Source organism: Chiloscyllium punctatum, chromosome X, assembly GCF_047496795.1.
Source record: "Chiloscyllium punctatum isolate Juve2018m chromosome X, sChiPun1.3, whole genome shotgun sequence".
Classification (NCBI taxonomy): Eukaryota; Metazoa; Chordata; class Chondrichthyes; order Orectolobiformes; family Hemiscylliidae; genus Chiloscyllium; species Chiloscyllium punctatum.
In genome coordinates this window covers 5,882,643-5,902,500 of record NC_092791.1, presented here as the reverse complement: position 1 = coordinate 5,902,500, position 19,858 = coordinate 5,882,643, and the positions used below count along the sequence as shown (strand labels likewise).

Below are 19,858 nucleotides of genomic sequence, written 5' to 3'. Positions count from 1 at the left end.
ATATGAATTACAGCCTTCGAATTAAACAAAGTAGGAAGGGTTCATTTGGAGTAATAGAAATGTTTAATGACAGAGAGGGATCACGTCGCCCATCAGCCCTGTGCCACCTCCCAAACTACACCCACTTCATAGTATATTATCCGTAACTCTTCAGGTTAGAGCACATGAAGCACATCGCCAAACTTATTTTTAATGATTTGAGTGCTCCTGCATCTACTATCCTTTCTGGTTGTGAGTTTCCCGAATCTTCCCCTTGAGTTTGCTGTCTATCACTTATGTCTAAGCACCTTAGTTATCGAACTCCCCACCGTCTCCCTCCCCCTCCCCCAAGCTAAGGTGGTTTTTCCCATCTATTTTATCCTTGCATAACATTTGAGTGTTTGTTTAGAAAAATATCCCTCAACCTCCTCTGCTCCAAATGAACAGTTCCAGGCCACCTCGAATTTCGTTATGACTGCTTTCTTTCCAGTCTTAGCAGCATCCTCCGAGATTCATTCGAAAATACTTCCATTCTGACAGTAATGAAGTGATCAGATGTGTGTGTGTGCCCACGAGTATGTCTGCATGGATGTCATAAAGTTTTTTTTTCGATTGTCATTGTTCTTATGTTTAGTTGCATTAACGTTAACTGATATTGTGTAAACTATCACTTCACCAGCAGCTGGGGAAATTACTTGTATTCACGTCAAAATATGATGGAAATAGTGCAAAAGGTGATGAGGAGCCATTACAATCCGGATCATTGTGTAAGGTCAAATCCATTGTCCACTCAGACATGATATCCAATTCTATTAAATGCTGGCTTATGGGAAAACTGTAGGCAGAACTACATCATTATTCAAACAGTTGGTACAGCCCTGAGAATGACCCGGTTCTAATCGTCGTTTCTCGAGATATTTTAACTGTTCTTGACTTACTTATTAAATTTAAGTTAACATGAAAATTAATGCACACATTAATGCTGAACCTACAATATCCCTGTTTTCAGCCAAGATCAGCAACATGAGTTAAGAAAGTCAAAACAAAATATATTTAGTTTACTTAATATTGACAGTACGGTTTTCACAAAGGGCAAAGTAGAAGGTGTGGCGGCGTGCAGAGAGGGTATTCACTGTTTCCTGGTGTATAATTGCGTTTGTGAGCTAGAGGTACACTTCTGAAGTACATTCAGGATGGTAATGTAGTTATTTCAGTAGACACTGTGCGCACAGAGATCTCCCATGAATCAGCAATGACATGAACAACTGATTTTGTGATGATGGTTGGAGCAAAATAAAATTTAACAAGACGGGAAGGACAAGCCCCTTTCAATTCTTTGAAATATTGTGAAGGAATGTAATATGTGGACCTGGGGAGGCAGGAGGATCTCTAATTGAAACACACGGGAGAATGTGAGGCACAGATCCACCGTTGGAAATCCAGATGATTGGAACTTCTTTCATTGGAGTGTAAGAGTTCGAGAGGTGATCTTGTACAAGTTTGTAAAAGTCATGAGTGGTAAGGAAAATGGCAAATGTCTTTTCCCGAGGGTGGGGGATTTCAAGAGCAGAGAACTTTTTTTTAAGGTAAGAGGAGAAAAGTTTTAAATTGATATCAGCGGCAACTTTTACACAGAGAATGGTTCATGTGAGGAATTATCTTAAAGAGGAAGAGTTAGATATGAATACAGTTATAACTTTTCAAAGACTTTTAGTTAAGTGCATGAATACGAGCTGTTTGGGACGATATCGGCCAATACAGGTGAGATTAGGTTCGCTTGGGATTATGGTTGCTCGTGGACTGTTTGGACCGAAGGATCTGTTTCTAAGTGTTTTCTCTCCATGACTTCATGAACAACTATCTATCTGTTTTTTCTCAATTTCATAGAGTGCTGTAGTGATCCTCTCGTGAAATGTTGATTTTTCCGTTGTGACTAAGACTCAGTGAATATTTGTTTTAATGAGAGAAGGGACCAGTTCTCCAAGTTGCACAGCTGAAAATTAATATTTTCTGTAGCATTGCTGCTGAGTAGATTTATTTATGCCGACGCAGTGGTTATGTTTTGACGTTGGCTTTCTGGCAAGTGGTCAACAGTGAGACAAAATATCTTTGATCAACTGCAGAGACTCCAGATGCTTCCGGTAAATGTAACTGGAAACTCGAGAACCATTTCTGCAGTCGGTTTAATTGCTGCCAACGACTGTATCTGGCAGATTAAAGGCAGTATGAATCAACTAAAACAAAATCTAACCAAAAAAACTGTATTTTCACGTTTACCCAAAATGGACACACTCAACTTGGCATTTCTTCTTTCACAAAGATGGCCACTCAACGCAGCATTCACTGTGTGACAATCAGAAAACAGGATATTGACTGCATGACAGACATTTATATTAACTCTGGCTGAAGATCAGCCTAGTTAGTAAACCGTTTGTATTGAGGATTTTTAAAGCTCTTGAATATAGCGTTAATGCTCCCAAACTCCCTCATTGCACTAACATATGTCATTTTCTCAGAGTAAGTTGATAAACTTGAATTGGCTTGAACTCCCATAACCTGTTGCACCATTCTCTGATTAATGCATCTCATTAAAACCGAGTGGGCCATTTATACATAGTGAGCACCGGTGCAGTGTAATGCATAGGTTTAGCTGATTTCTACTCGTTGACAGTCCCGTGTCACAGTTACCAATGCGCGGAAAAATGTGCTGTTTATGACCGACATCCGTGGCAATTATTGATGTAATACTCTGTAACTTGCCAGACACTCCTGATGTACCCAAACAGTTACCTGCAATGGTTTAGATGTTGAGAATTATTTTCTAACTTCCCACCAGCCTGCTCCACTTTATTAGATTCTCTTTCAAAGGTTTACCGGAGTGTTAGGTATCAATGTCAATCCACTTTGTATTTCTCAGGCACACAGCCTTCCATTACAAATACATTTTCAAATATCTATCTTGTAGTCGGTGCATGTTGAAAAAAGATACAAGGAGAGAGATTCTGTAATATGGTGAGGTTCTTCTAATCTCCGTGTCCAAACAGTTTAGTGACATACACACACATTCTTAACATATTCATTTTAGACATGCTCAATATTAACTTGCCTAAACTGAATTTAGAAACGCCAATTAGAAATGATATCTTATTTTGTAATTTGAGAGAAACTTGGAGTGGTTGCAGAAATAAAGTCAGTAATTGTATTGTCTGACAATGGTATTAAACTTCGTTTTAGCTTTTTCTGCTTGTGGTTGAATGTCGAATCAAAGGGAGTTAATTTCCAATTGAATATTCTATACATAATCACTTTGAACACGCTCTGTATTCAGTTGCACAAAGTGAATTTAGAAACATCTGGTATGATTTCCAAATTATTTTGTAGTATGGCGGAGACTTGGAGTGTCCAGAAAAAAGTATGGCCAGTTAATTATTTGGCTGATAATATCTTCGGACTTTGATTTTAGTTTTATTTACTCGTGAGTGCATGTTAAAATACAGAGAGCCAACTTCCAATTGAAATTGTTTTGTTGGTTTAATCAAAATATCTGAAAAATTCATCTGAAAAATACTTCAAGCTGTTAAATTTTACTTTCCCCATTCAAAAAACACTTCCTAGCAGGCTAATAAGCAAAACAATATCCCAAGGTGTGTCTATTTCCATGTTTAAGAATAATCTCGTGTAAATATGAACCCATCTGTTAGGGCTGTGCAAGGTGATACGAGGATCCTGTCTCAGCCTCCAGCAGGAAACCAACAGGCGGAACCTGTAAACCTGCCCCTTCTGATGATCATAAAAATCCGGGTCACTGTGCTTTAGTTCATCACTCCTGGATCTGGTTTGTTCAGAAAGCTCTTGACAGAACCATTTTCCACAAGTTATCAGAATGATCAAGTCAACAATTTTTCTCAGTTTGTTAATGACATTTTTATCATGTGAGTGTTTTTTTGTTCATGTCTCTCTTTGTTACTGTCTCAATGTTAGTCTGCCCCACGAATGTAATAGACTCAGGCATCATTGTATCAGCATTAATTCTCATGGGTTCTTTTTGTTTTCATTTTTAAAGGTGTCCAGTCGGAGATTGTTTTAACTCAACCAGAGTCAGAGAGTGGCCATCCCGGAGCCACCCTGAAACTGACCTGTAAAACCAGCGGCTTCGATCTTGGCAATGATTGGATGAGCTGGGTCCGACAGGTTCCCGGGCAGGGGCTGAAATGGCTGCTTGAATACAAAAGTTCATCCAGCAGTAACTATGTACCCGCGATTAAGAATCGATTTACTGCGTCCAAAGACACTTCAAACAACATCTTCGCGTTGGAGATGGAGAACCTGAAGATCGAAGACACCGCCATCTATTACTGTGCAAGACACAGTGATGTACACAGTGACATCCTCATACAAAAACCACTGACAAGGGTTTGTCTCAAGCTGGCGATTATTACCATTGAAGGACCAGGAAAATAATGTGAGACTTAATTTAAATCCCATCCAGGAGTGACTAGTTTGGACAAATGTATAAAATTATTCTACTTTCCTCATGTTTGTGGCTACATTAATGCACGCCAAACTTGCAAAAGAATTCCGAGCTTTTAAAATACAGTGAATAGGAAAAGCTGAAATATTCCACTAAATAATTTTTAGAGGAGCCTGAATCACTTCTTTCCAGGAATTAATGAAATTATATATCTGCATTTTACAGCTTGCAGCCCGCCGTAGTATTTGACCCAATGTGTCTCACAGTGACATACTGGGGTGACACTGCAATTATGATCAATACAAAAACCCGTTCCAGACCCCATTGTTTGAAACGAGTCAATGTTTACCTGTACAGAATACCTAAACTCGCATTTCAGTATTAGTTCTGTGGGGTATTGTGCAATTATCGCTGTTTAAATTGTAAATTTAATTCGCAAAATCGGTGATTATTATTGGAGCAGCTGGTGATTTTGAGAATCAGCTCATGTGTTACTCTGTGAAATATAAAACATTATAATAATTTAGTAAGAATGATCAGTATCCACTGTACAATTATAACGTGATGAAGATTTATCACGACTTCATTTTGACAATGGTTCTGAAAATTTAGAATAATGCAGGATTTTGTTTGTTTTTATGCAGACTTAGTTATTGTGTGACCAAGTCCAGAGAATGTAACGCTGTGACTATCTTGGTTCCTGGGGCCAAGGGACCATGGTGACGGTGACTTCAGGTAAGAACCTTGAACTTTCTTCGTGACTTTATTTTTTACTAACGTTCCATTCATGTGAATAATTCCTGAATTAAGTGAAACTTAGATCCTGTGCTGAGCTTGATTTGGTTCCGTTTGAGTATTGTTAAAACTGATTATAGACTTACATTAAGTCTCAGAAAATGACTGAGGTCGTTGTGGCGGATTCAGATGCTCAGTGTATATCTTTTTAAAAATCAGATGGGCATTCTGTGTGGCTGACTTCCATGAAACACCTAAACTCTCTCAATCAGTCAGGTACAAGCAAAGTTTAGTGACACCCACTATCTGTGAGTTTTATTATTGACAACAAATGATAAGAACTTAAAGATATTGGAAATATCACTGAACAGGATGAAAATATGTTAATTTATTGAATATATTCCCCGGGTGCATAATGCTTTTACCATGATTGCATTTTGTCGTTTGAGTTGTTAATTTTGTTGATGACAAGCACGTTGGATATTGCCATGGAATCTTCTTGCGGCACTACATTTCATTCTTTTGATTGGATGCGGATTGTGTTTTATTTGATTCTGTTGAAAAGTTAATTGGGTTCTGGCTTTGCTTTATTTGATGGTGTTGAATTGAGTTGATTCATCTTGTGGAATTGAACTGCGTTTTCATGCTTTCAGAAATCGGTGTTTTATTTCGGCAAAGGGGATTGTCTCTCTGGATGACTCTCAGTTACGAATATCTGTGAAGTTCTTTGTACTGAATCGTTTCTGCGTTTGTTAAATGCGGGGCAATATTTTTTCTGATTGATTGAAAACACGATGTCCGTTTGTAACTGTCTGAAGACCAACTTAACGCAGAAATACGGAAGTGTGAGAAGTTTAAAAAAAACGACGTCTTTTTAGAGCTTTTTTTACATACACAGTCTCAGTTATCATTTTAAACTAGTTAAAGTCTGTTTTAAGTAGCCTCATTCAAAATAAAATTTGGGACTAAAGTCTTAAGCTACCGAATTCATCAGATTTCATAATTGAGACGAACTTATCATAACAATCAATTCTAATGTTTGTCCATTGAACTCATTTTATTTTGACCTTCAGGCGATTAATCAATAGATGCATTCAGCAGCTCTACTGTGCACTGCACAAGATTGACGTGATCAGAAATACGATATGGGTTGGTAATAAATTGAGTTGTTGCCGAAAGTGTTAAAGCTTTAAGTGTTTTTCAAAAAGTTATCTCAGTACCATGGCAGCTGTTCTGACTTTTTATTTCTATTTGATTTAATTATTCGCTTGTGTGATGGTGAGCAGTTTTGATGGTTTCCAATTTGGGATATTTGTTGTGAGGTTACATTATGTTCTTGGTTCTTTTTAAAATGTTTGCAAAGAGACAGTTTTGCTGCAAACACATCGTTGATCCTCAGTGTTGTGATTGGGTAATCGTTGTTCAGTTGGTGAGCGAATGTGCTTCGGTAAAATTAAGCTAATATATTGTTGAAGCTGTCTTTGATTTCTACATTGCTTTAGAAATGTTTACATAGTTGTTGATAGTGAACTGCTCCAGTTTCCTCATTCAATGCAATCAGCATTGGAGTTGAACTTTCATTAAACCTAATATTTTAGTGAAAGGCAAATCGCAAAGGATTTGGAAATGAAGGGAAACCAGACACGTTAGGGTGCGAGTTTTATTTGAAAGTAACAATTGAGGACTGGTCTAATCCAAACCTTAAATTCGAAACTCAGAACTTAATTTACTACTGAAATCACAAAGTTTGTCTTGAAACAGTTTACAAGTCACAAGAAATATAAATATAATTTTAAAATTATAATGTTCTAATTTTTCTTGTCATTGAGCAAAAATGCCATAACTGAGATATCATTAATCAAGAATTACTTTTCAATTCCACTGTTCCCGACACACAAGTTTCCTGGCTGGAAGAGATCATTGGAAAAGACGATTAAGAAATTCAGCTCCAAATATTTCGATGCTGAACAAATTGGTTTCACTGAATTGATCAGCTTTTCAGTTTAACTTGAAATTTTTAATTCTTGTACGTCTGATTAAATTAGATTTACAGGATTAAAAAATGTAACATTAACTGAGTGATTAAATCCATGCCATGCTTTAGATGTTCCCAAACCGTGTGTTTTAAGTAAATAGATACATTTTACAACACATAGGAACTGAAGAGTCATTCATTAGGAAACAACTGCTATAGTTGATTATGTCACCAAGTCTAGATTTCGAATCAATTAAAATAATCCATCATCAACTCACCATGGGAATAAATGATGCAAAATCGGAGATTTTAAAGATTCCCTTCGGCCCAACAAGTCCAAACCCACGCTGAGCAACCACCCAGACACGTTCCCCGACGTTTACCCCGAACACTATGGGCAATTCAGCTTATCCATATCGCCTAACCTGCACATCTTTGGAATGTGGAAGGAAACGGAAGCATCCACAGGAATGCCATCCAGACACGGGGAGAATGCGTAAATTCCATGCAGACAGATACCCGAGGTGGGAGTTGAACCCGGATCCCCTGGCACTAAGAGGCAACAGTGCGAACCACTGAGCCACCGTGCCACCCCCTTAGTTTTCCTGTCCATGCATTCCAAAAGTTGCAGAATTAACAAATTTAGAGAAGACAGAAACTGGAGGGTAGTCGAGCACATTGTTTATTTAGACACTGAGAATAGAGTAATATTCATTTCAATTAATATACTGGCGCGATGTTTGGAATGTAGCAATCTGAATGAGATTGTTCACATTAGGTAAGTGTTGATGATCATTTATTTCGACATTAGTTAAAGCGGGGAATGCAGACAGAAACTGTTTTCTTATTTCTTTTCTTATTTACAATCACGATAAAGTTGATTAAATCAGTAGGTAATCTAACTTCATTGTGAAAACGTTCTGAGAAGCATTGATGCTTTCTCTCTGGCTCGTCCCTATTATGAAAGTTAAATTGCAGTGAATACATTTGATGTGACGAATTGATATATCTGCTCAGATCAGGACTGTTGTACAGTGTGTTCCCGTGTTATCTCGACCGAGTTGTCCCCTGTTCCTGACCAGTTGTAAATCGATCGGTTCGGACACCTGAATCTCAGACAGTTCAATTTCATGTGGCGCTTCAACACCACTTTTGTCTGCCAGAAATTAGGCACCACCATATTGAGAGACCTGACTGAATTGTTACAATCAGAATAAACACTTCAGTAACAAAAGTCAAATTGTAGACCCCTGAAGTCAATTGTTAGCAATGAAGGATATATCATTCAGTGAGACAGAGGGAAATATGCTGCATATTTTCTTTGTGCCTCTCTTGTCAATGACACATTTAGTGGCACAATGTAGAATCAAATTATTAAGAACTCATTGTCAGCATGTAATGTTACTGACAAAGGTGATGTTACACTTCCAAAGATTCTAATCCATTTCAACCTAAGGAAACCATCTTGTGCAGCAACATACAAAGGGTTAAGAGGAAGGGCGTTCTCAGTTGAAAGCCAGTTAAATTTAAATTTATGGCAACGCAAATCCTAGTTTTATTCCTCTACAGTTCCCATAGAGCTTGAACAATTCGGAATTACTATCAAAGCATTCTTAGATAATTGTTGAAATGCTACTTTCATCTTGTAAGCATTTTGTAACAATCCCTGGTTGCTGAAATCCTTGGTTAATTATTAACAATTTTGTGCACTCTCAAACCGGTGGTCTGTGTTGTCGGGGTTGTGTTCAGATCTGTTGTAATGTAGTGGTAGTGTCTCTGACTCTGAGACAGGTGGTTTGTGTACATTTACAACCTGTTAGAGAGGAATCTAATACCATGTCTCATCCGGTGAATTCGGGGGAAAAACCATTGAGTTCTTTGAGTACTGTTGGAATGCCACTCACAGAGGCCTATGAAATCGATTTAATCGCTGTCCAGACATGGGCCTCAGGTATTAGACAGAAGGTTGGCGGTTTGGAGCCTTTTTCAAATCAATATTTGTTCACAGGCTTTTGGGAATTGTGAGCTGGGTTAACACTGTAACTCCTCAAAGAAATCCCGGATTTTGACTTGCTGTTCTATCAATACCATTTATAACTAACCCACAGTTAATTATTCCCAAAGCATATTTGATGACATTAAGTCGGAGCAGTTTTCGTTTGTATCAAACCATTACTGTGAGTGAATTTGACTGTTCAGTCTGGTGGGATTTTGGTTGAATCCAACAATTTGGTGGTAGCTTTTCAACTCGTTTTCAACTGATATCTCAGATCATCCAGTACAAATTCTTATAATGCTTTTCCAACAGAAGTCAGGTAAACTTAATCACCGTCTAACTCAATAGGTATGAGTTCTCGTTCGAGAAAATATGAAAACAATTTGCTGCAGAAGGATCACTGCACTTGAAATGATAAGCTTCCTTTCTCTGCACAAAAACTGCCAGACCTGCCGCTTTTCTTCAGAGAATTCTGTTTTTATTTCGGATTTGTAGCATTCAAAGTTTGTTGTTTCATTTAAAAACGAATTCCTTTATATGAAACAAGTTGTTCAGAGAGAAAATATATTTTGCCAAATTGAGAATTTTCAGAAATATTTAATACCAGGTCATCGTTGAAAGTGAGTGATCTCGCGTAGAGCCATAATTTCAGAAGAAGTTGTATGATGAAGTAACAACCTCTTGCAGAGGGCAATGGCTGCTGTATAGAATTATAGAATCTCTACAGTGTGGAAACAGGCCATTTGCCCCAACAAGTCCATATCTACACTTTGAAGAGTAACCCACCCAGACCCATTCCCCTACCCTATAGACCATACATTTAACGCTAATGAACACATCTGAATTACATAGCCCTGAACACCACGTGCAATTCAGCATGGCCAATTCACCTGACCTTCGTATCTTTGGAGTGTACTTAGGCGGGAGTTATTCTGACCACTCAAATAGAGAATGTCAATGCTCCTGTTCCAAATAATCAACAGGGATATTTAAAGAATATTTTCAACAATTAATTCGTTGAAATATTTTAGTAAATAGTGTTCAGCACCTCTGCTAGCTGAATTAATGACACAATGATAGGAAGGTATGATCAGGAGTAAAACACTCAGCCCCTTGTGCTATTCCACCAATTACTGAAAACATGGTACATTTGCGAGCTAACCTTTGACTAAAACTCTTTAACACATCTGATTAACAAGCAATAACTATCCCAGATTTAATGATTCAACTGCACATAACAGAGCGAGACACCATTTCTGAAAGGCATTTGAGTAAGTATGTAATGTGACACAATAACGCTGTAATTAATTGCTTTTGAAAATAAGTTTTAAATTTCTGACAATTTTCAACTCAATCATCCCAATCGTCAGGTCCCTTTAATTTAACATTATATTTCTTTATTCCAGGGAAGTATAATGTATGATTGCCGTGCTAAAAATGAGGAAAGCTTCTTGCCCATTAAATGATTAAGAAGTGGTTCACTGGAAATACAATCAAACTACACACAACGAAACTATTGAGCACGTCATCTTTGTGTGGACACGCAAGCACCAGAATAATCTTCATTTTTTCTAGTAGTTATTTGCATCTGTAGATAGGCGTGGAAATGTTAGGAATTTTGCATCTCCTTGAGAGATCAGTCGACTTTGGCCTCCTTGACTTTCTGACATTTTAGCGGTATTAACATTTTCACAGCTCTGTCAGGAAGTGAGTTCCATGGCTGTGATCCAGAAAGAGTAAAGGGCCAATGAAAGAATTGCAAGTCAAAATGTAGTAATGTTTGGAGGAACAGTCAACAGTCTTACCCACACACGATAAGATTGAACCCTTTTTTGTACTGTTCAACGAAAGAATGAACCTTTGGATTGCTCTGTCACCGAAAGGGTTTGAGGTCAAAACATTAAATGATTTCAAGAAGGTGATAGTTTTTTCAAGAGTTGAAGGAAATAATAGAAATGTAGGGAAAAAAAGTTGAACCGTGCACAAAATTGGTTGAAAATTGTGAAAAAAATTGAATGGGGCATGGTTGTTAAGTTTCACATAACAGCAAAATTGGTTCTATAATTGACAATAAAAGTTAACTGAAAGAACAACGAGATCATGATCAGCTGGGCCAATGGGCAGATAGAGATCAGTTTCAACTGAATATGAGTCATTGCATCTTGGGAACAGAAATCAGGAAACAACCTAAAGTGAATGGTAGTGCACTGGGTCGTGATGTCGAACAGAAGCTTCGAGGGATTCAGATACATAGATTCGTACAGAGTTAATGATATGGCAATGGGTAGCTTTGTAGAACGTAGGGACCTGAGGGATCAGATACATATATAGTTGAAAGTGGTGTCTCAAGTAGCTGGCGTGTTGAAGAATATGTTTGTAAAATGTTTTCTCATTGCACACAGCATTGAGTATAAAGGTTGGGAGTTTGTGTTGCAACTGGACTTGACATTGGAATGAACTGCCAGAGGAAGTGGCAAATGCAGATCTAGTTACAAAATTTCCAAGACATTTGGACAGGTACAGGAAGTGAATAGATCTGGATTGATATGGCCCAAATGCAGGCGAATGGAATTTGTTTAATTTGGGAACCCTGGTTGTCATGGACGAGCTGGGCCGAACGGCCTGTTTCTGTGTTGTATGACTCTCTGAATCTCTGACATTAAGGTGGAGTAGGCTGAAAGTTGGAAGCTGGTGATCCAGTCAGGAGGTAGGTGAGTGATGTGGTAGATTTTGAGCTGATAGGCTGTAAGGTGTTGGGTGGTTGCTGGGTAAGCTTGCATGCACCTAGTCTGGCAGGGTGGCATCAAAGCAAATCATAATGGTCACAAGGAAATACCTTGGTCGCATTGTGCTTGGTAGGTCCTTTGAGCAGCAATGCAGGGTGTCTCTCTGGTGCCAAGATGGTTAATTGAGTGGCCAGCAGGCTGCAGGGCTGGTTAGTTGAGAGCTGAGGAGGGAGTCAGGTTGGTTAGTTGAGTGGTAAACAGGGTGTCAGACTGATTAGTTTAGACATTGGCAAGACGTCAGACTGGTTAATTGAGAGGTTGGCAGAGTGTCAGACTGGTTAATCGAGAAGTGGGCAATGTGTCGGACTGGTTAGTTGAGAGGTGGGCAGGGTGTCGGACTGGTTAGTTGAGAGGTGGGCAGGGTGTCGGACTGTTAGTTGAGAGGTCGGCAGGCTGCCGGGCTAGTTAGTTGAGAGGTGGGCACGGTGTCGGACTGGTTAGTTGAGAGGGGGGCAGGGTGTCGGACTGGTTAGTTCAGATGTAGGCAGGGTGTCGGACTGGTTAGTTGAGAGGTGGACAGGCTGCCGGGCTGGTTAGTTGAGAGGTGGGCAGGCTGCCGGGCTGGTTAGTTGAGAGGTGGGCAGGCTGCCGGGCTGGTTAGTTGAGAGGTGGGCAGGGTGTCAGGAAGTTTAGTTGATCGCTGAAGCAGAGTGCTGGGCTGTTTCAGTGACAGAAGTTAATTGTACTGATGTGACACGTGGATATGATGTCAAAATGTAAAGCTCGAAGTGTGGCGAAGGACAGATGGGAACAGAGCTCGGATGCAATGTGCACAGGTTGACTTGGGTAAGATGAGAGATCAGTGGTGAAGGTCTGAGTTCATATCTGGGGGAGGGATATCCTGTCAGGGGTTGTAAAAAGTCTGGTGTTAGGATTAGATTCACCAAAAACGAGGTGCAGTGTAGCAGGAGTGGAATTGAGTGAAAGGAATCGAGATTAAATTCTTGTCTGGAATATGGATTGCCTTGAATGTGTGTTATCTCTTGTGATGAGGGTCATGTGTTCCCAGGGTGAATGAGCGTGTAACAGTGTAGGGGTTGTCAATGTGAGTGTAAATTGAGGTTGAGAAGAGAGTCAGAGCGGTGGTTCGTCTGAGGGGTTACTGTTTTACCATGAACTGCTTGTAAGTTTGTTGGTTATTGACGTAAAAGAGTACTTGTTCATTTCTCGAATCATATTCAAATAAATGCTCAGTTCAGCTAGCTGTCACATTCCAAAGTCTCTGAACCTTAATGGTCCTCTATATTTCAGAGGTCTCCAGAATTCAGATAATTGCCAAGTCGATCATTGAGCTTCCAGATAATTCGCATGATATCAGCTGTGACAGGCATTCTCTCAGTCCCAGTGCCTTGCAACTGCCTTCTTTACAGAGAGTAGATTCTGACTGACATTGATAAGCGAGGAAGGGATACTGGACTCGAAACGTTCACTCTGGTTTCTCTCCACAGATGCTGCCAGTTGTTGGGTTTCTCCTGCAACTTCGGTTTTTATTTCCAATTCCAACTTTCACGTTTTCTTGGTTTGCATTTTGTGAAACGACTATGCTCGTCACCTGCAATCCAATGAAAGTGTTCGTTGGCGAGATTTTCTAACAGTTACTTTTCGTGGGATCAGGGTGTTCTTATTTCTAAGTTTTATATAGTAATGGTCAAGGTCGAGGGCATGTTTCTGAAGAGGGAACCAATAGATCATGATCAACGACTGATTGGAAACAAAAATAAACTCAAGGTCTGCTGAAGATTTGAGCAGGAACACACTGGCATACATTTACAGCTGAGGAAACATTTGGGTAACCAATAAGGTCGAATTAACAGAAAGTAACTTGCTCAATTGTTCATTCTATCCGAGAGACTGCATCTCCCCCCACACTTTATGAACTGGTCTCCTCCTGTCAGCAACACAATGCCGACGGTTCTGTGATCTTTGGTTGTTTGGCAATGGACTATTCCCCTGACGTTACCAAGGTGACCTGGAAGAAAGGTGGGAACCCAATCACGACTGGATTGAAGACTTATCCATCCGTGAGAAACAAGAAGGGAGCTTACACCCTGAGCAGCCAGTTAGCCCTGCCTGAGTCAGAAGCGGATTGCAGCAAAATCTCCTGTGAGGTTCAACACAGCGGGTCAAAGCAGAACACTGGAATGCCATGTAAGTCTTGTGGGAACTGAAGCGAACAGCACATCTGTGGTTAACATGAATAGGACATTAGTTATCATACGTTTGACATAGCCATAGAGATATACAGCACAGGAAAAGGTCATTCGGCCCATTCAGTCCAAGCCAATCAATAACAGCCCCCTAACTATTCCAGTTCAACATGTCCACAATTGAACCATTGCTTTTTGTGACTTGGCATTTCTTATATGCATCTCAATATTTCTCACATATTATGAGGGGCTCAGCCTCGACATGACTTAGTGGCACTGAGCTACAGAATCACACCCGGTGTGTGGTTTTGTTTTCCCCGATATCCTCCTGTCCTTACCCTAACCCTATGCCCTTGAGACAATGCTCCATCCATGAAGGGGAAAGGTTTTGTTCTGTTTACTCTGTGTATGTCTACCATAATTCCAGACATCACAATCATCTTCTCTCTCAATCTTCTCTGCTCCAAGGAAAACCCCAGTTTGCTGAATCACATTTCATAATTAAAAACTTCCAGCCCAGGAAACATCCTGCAATATCTCAACAATGCTGCCTTCTGTCTAATCACATTCCTTCCGTAACATGCAGTCCTATACTACACATGATGCTTCATGTCTGACTTAACATGTATTTCATTAATTTCCAATATCATCTCCCAACACCTAATGTGAATGTATTGGCTCATAAAAGCAAATACCCTTCACACATTCCTCGCCTTTTTATCCGTCTGCCACATTACTATAAGGGATCGATGGGCATGCAATCCTTTTCAGAGTTCCACCATTGAAAACATAATACCTCTTCGTTTCTTCTGACCAAGTGCATCACCTTACACTTATCCACAATGATTTTAATTTGCCATTTTTCAGCACAAGTGGCCAATCCTTCTGTATCTTGCTGCAATCTAAAGGTATCATGGTCACTCCCTGCCAACTCGGCAACTTTTGCTTCAGCTGTGAACCTACCAGCCAAATCTCCTGCAGTATATTCTAAATCACTTTTACATAATTGAGGCATCAATAAATAAACACTGAATCCTGCAGAACACCACTAGACATATACTTCCAGCCACACAAACATCCTACGGCCATTATCCTCTGCCCTCCGCCACTCAGCTACCTCAGGATTCAATTCGTCAAATTGACTTGACGACAACTGGCTCTGATCTTTACTATCTTCTGGACATCGACTTATTTCTTTGAAAACTACCATCAAATTGCTCAGACATGACTTCCCGTCAATAAAATCGTGCTGAGAATTGTTGATTCATCTTCCAGATGAAGTTTAATTTCCCTCTCCATAGTTACAATATATTCCCTACTACTGAGTCTAACTTGAGCCCAGCCTGTGGTTTCATTGCTTTTCCCTTCATCCATCCAGCATAACAAAACCACACTGACAGTTTTGCCATATCCCCTGTGGCCAGGAATTATTCATTATTGCCAGCGACCCACTATTTCATCCTTTGCCTGGCATACATTTTATCTGCCCTGGAAATATAACTATTTTTCTTCCAGCAAGACAGAACATCACATCATCGTAATTACTGAAAAAAACATCATACTTCTCCATGTTTTCTATACTCACATATTCCCTCACACTGGTGAACATCAACAATTTTGACCGCCCTTCTACATCTTTCCCTGTCTCGCTTGAAGGCATTATATTTGGAATATTGAAATGCCACTCCTGCCCCTCTCTCAACATGTCTCCATGATATCAAGTGCACACTTCCTCCTTCATGCCGTTAACTCATCTGCCTTGTTTATCATGCTCCTTTCATTGAAATGATTACCATTCAACCTTGCTATCTCACCCTCTGATCTAACTGACCTTCTTGACTTCCTTGCTGTGACCTCTAATTTTTATCATTACATTGTCATTATCACATCGTCCTGCTAATTGTACTGTGTTGATTTCAACTTCTATAGCACTCTGCATAATTATGATACTTGTAATGTTAAGGTTTGTATCTATTCGCCATAATAGAATTAGTTATAATAGAACTGAATGTATTTGTTATCAAATTTGTCAGATAATTTATGCATTGTTTTTCATAAAGGCCCATTTCTCGAGCCAACTCTTCTTCTCACCGTGAGTCCCAGTGAAGAAATCGCAAGCAGCAAGTTTGCAACCATCGTGTGTTCAATCATTGATTTCCATCCGAAGGAAATCTCCGTGACATGGTTGAAAAATTGCCAATCCGTGGATTCTGTTGTCTCCACGTCTCCTGTCTGTGAGGCGGATGGGAACTTCTCGGTGATGAGTCGGCTGACAGTCCCTTATAGTGAATGGTTCAACAGCGCAGTGTATACCTGCCAGGTCACTCATGGAGAGAACACTCAAAGTCAAAATATCACCACACCCCAGGGTAAGACATACATACGAGAGAACTAGAAATCATTTTGAACTCCGATGTCAATCAGATACAAACATTTATCAAATTTAGTGAACAGCACTAAGGTGTAGAGCATCCAGTTCACAAACGTGTCATGTATTTCAGTTTGAGTGTTACATTAGCATTGCTCATAATTTAACATTATGTCAAATCAGAAAAGCATGTTTCCATCCATATTGAAGACACATAGACAGTGAGCTGGATTAATAGTCTCTTTTGAAAGTAGTTTGTTTGCTGACCACACTTGGAGAGGCAGAGTGCCGAATTCATGCCTGGTGACTTGCTTCAGGATAAAGGAGTTAGGGGTGGGGGAGGGGTGCGTGTCTTGTGGGGGCCGGGGAGCAGGGTCAGAGAGGTATTTCTTGAAACTTAGAACATGCTGAGAGGCCGAGATTGGGTGAACGTGGAGTAAATGTTTTGGCCAGTAGGCCAGTGTCGGACATGAGGGCATATCCTCAGAGTCAAAGGGTTCACCATTTCGAACTGAGATGGGGAAAAACTTCTACAGCCAGTGGGGGGTGCATGTGTGGAATTCATTGCTGCAGAGGTTTATCGAGGCCTAGTCAGTTACTGGACTTAAGGTGGTGATAGATCGGTTAGTCCATGGAGAAGGCTGGAGAATGGTGTAGAAAAACATACCAGCCATGATCGAATGGCAGGGCAGACTCGATTGGCCGAACTGCCTAATTCTGCACCTTTATCTTACTATCTTGTGGTCTCAAAATGACATGGTAAAACATGCAGCGACCCTTCTTTCAAACTAAATCAAAATGTGTTCAATGCTTCATTTCCAGCTCAGGAATGGTCTGTTGTCCTTGGGCATTGTACGTCATAGATTTTAACTGATACTGAGCTCTTCGACTTCATTCATGGGGCCAGGCCGCGGACCAAGTTGGTATCACATTTGATTAATCTGGATAAACATGACTTAATTGAGCCTCTTTAAGTTACTCTCTGCAATTAGTGGATGAGGCAGGAGAATACATTGTCGTGGTAAGGCTACAGTATGGATGAACGATTTATGAATTTGAGTCAGGCCGATTGAGCCCAGGGTGAGGATGGAAATGTTCATGCAGTGAGCAGTGGATGTCTGAATAATACTCGCGCAAATTTCCATCAATTTGGGAGAATAATTGAAGACACTCGTATTTGTTCAGTCTTTGTTCGACTAAGAAATTCACTGTTTTGTTTTTAGATCTACTCCAAATTTGACACGATTAATAATATCATATGGTATGTTTTAGAGAATGATCTCACACTAATAATGTCAATTATTTTCAACAACGTTAAACATGTTGATTAGAATTTCTGTGCCTGATCACTGCCCCTGTGACACCTTATATCCTCTGCAAATGCATGAGAACAAAGACAATAATTATGATTGATTACAATTTGCTCAAACTTGGGGATGTAATTTGGCATTCAGAATGCCCAGCAGCATTTGCAAGTAAATTTCATGAACATAGAAATGAAGTCGTTATATTCAGATTACTCTTGTTACAAGTATCAATGGATGGTCGTAATTGAGAGAAGAACTCTAGAAGAAAGGTAATTCCATGTGTTACGCCGTGGTATCTTTGATATTACATTGTCACAGGTTTCACTTGTGACAAATCCAGTGTTCTTTATGTATGATTACACGGGGCATGTTATAGATAATATCAAATGTTTTCACAAATCAAAATATATAAACAACAGGAACCGTCATTTCATCAATATTTGGAAGCTGCCATGTCAAAGGTGGTTTCTTCACTTCATGTGGGAGTAGTCTGAAGGCTCGGTGTTTTGATTCTAAAGAAGCATTTTTCATTGATTTGATTTCTGTTTCATAGGAGTTAATGAGTGCCACGATTATACAGTTAAAATGCTACCACCACCAGTAGAACAGGTCTTACTGGAGGCGACAGTGACATTAACCTGTGTTGCGTCCAATCTTCCTTCTGGAGTCAATGTCACCTGGATACAAGAAAAGAAGACTCTGAAATCAGAGATTGCGAACCAGCCTGGAGAAGATCCCGACAGCGTGATCAGCAAATTGAGCATTTCTACCGAAACCTGGCTGAGTCACGTTAGTTTTGAATGTGTGGTGAACCATCCGTATCTACCGACTCCTCTGAGAGACTCCATCAGCAAGGGAAATGGTGAGTGGTGAGAGGAAAGAACAAAGTATTCCACGTGTAATCTAGATCCAGTTACATACATGGCATGCTTAGATTGGCTCCAAATAACGGTGGGAGCATGAAAGATGTGTCTGATGGAAGGATAGCTAAATATCTGACTGAGAACAAAATGTACCGAAGATTGATCTTTTATGATTATTAGTCAAATAAAGTGGGAAGAAACCTGGTTTGTATTTTTAACATCAGGAATGACAAATGTACAGGATGTCTTAGTTGTGGGTTAGAAATATGGAGTCGACTTTCGAATTAATCTCGGTCCTCTTAATGAATAGAATAGATATCATTCTGCTGGTTTAGTAAATGAGAGTGCATCAAGCCCAAATTAAAAAAAAACAAAACTGGCATATTTTATTATGTAGTGAAATGCAACATTGAGTCTGGATTTTTATAATTGATTTATATTTGTTTCAAATATTCTGCAGGAGAAAAGCTACTGGAGCCATCAGTGTCTATCCTACTGCCACCAACAGAAGACGTTTCTGCTCAGAGGTTTCTCTCCCTCACCTGTTTAGTGAGAGGTTTCTCCCCCCGAGAGATCTTCGTCAAGTGGACAAACAATGACAAGCCGGTGAATCCCAGTAACTACAAGAACACCGAGGTGATGTCGGAGGGCGAGAATACCTCCTTCTTCATGTGCAGCCTGTTATCCATTACAGCAGAGGAGTGGGCCAGCGGTGCTTCTTACTCCTGTGTGGTGGGACATGAAGCGATTCCATTGAAGATCATCAACAGAACAGTCGATAAATCCAGCGGTAAACCGAGTTTTGTGAACATTTCACTTGCACTGATGGACACGGTTAATTCATGTCAATAAAAAAACTCAAAGTTGCTTTGAATAATTCAACAAAAGTAATAAAGCTTTTTCGTCAAATTGTGATTTAAATATACACCCGTTTAATTAATTGTGTTTCCCACTTTTACTGATATTCCACCTGTAAAGTCAAGTTGGATTATTAACAGGTCCAGGACTCGTGTCTTATGCAGTTAATATTCCCTGCTCAGGTAAACTTAGGATCGGAGGCAGAGTAAAGCTCACTGAATACCAGATTCTGCAAAGAACCTTATCCATCTTAAATTCCATTAAAACTAAATCTTAAAATGCCCAATTTCTCTCAAGTAAAGACCACGGATTTTGAAATTTGTTTTCCTGATTCCCCGATTGCACATTCTCACAAAATTCATGTCGGCTTGAA

General features: G+C 39.7%; 1 gene segment (V, D, J or C); it reads left to right on the top strand.

Moving 5' to 3' along the window:
- Nucleotides 1–3,862: 3,862 nt before the first annotated feature.
- Nucleotides 3,863–19,489, top strand: LOC140471285 (Ig heavy chain C region-like). The segment is given in 7 exon segments: nt 3,863–3,911; nt 4,043–4,369; nt 5,153–5,185; nt 13,791–14,099; nt 16,150–16,458; nt 18,318–18,626; nt 19,088–19,489. Coding segments are annotated over 7 exon segments (1,728 nt in total).
- The last annotated feature ends 369 nt before the right edge of the window (nt 19,490–19,858 follow it).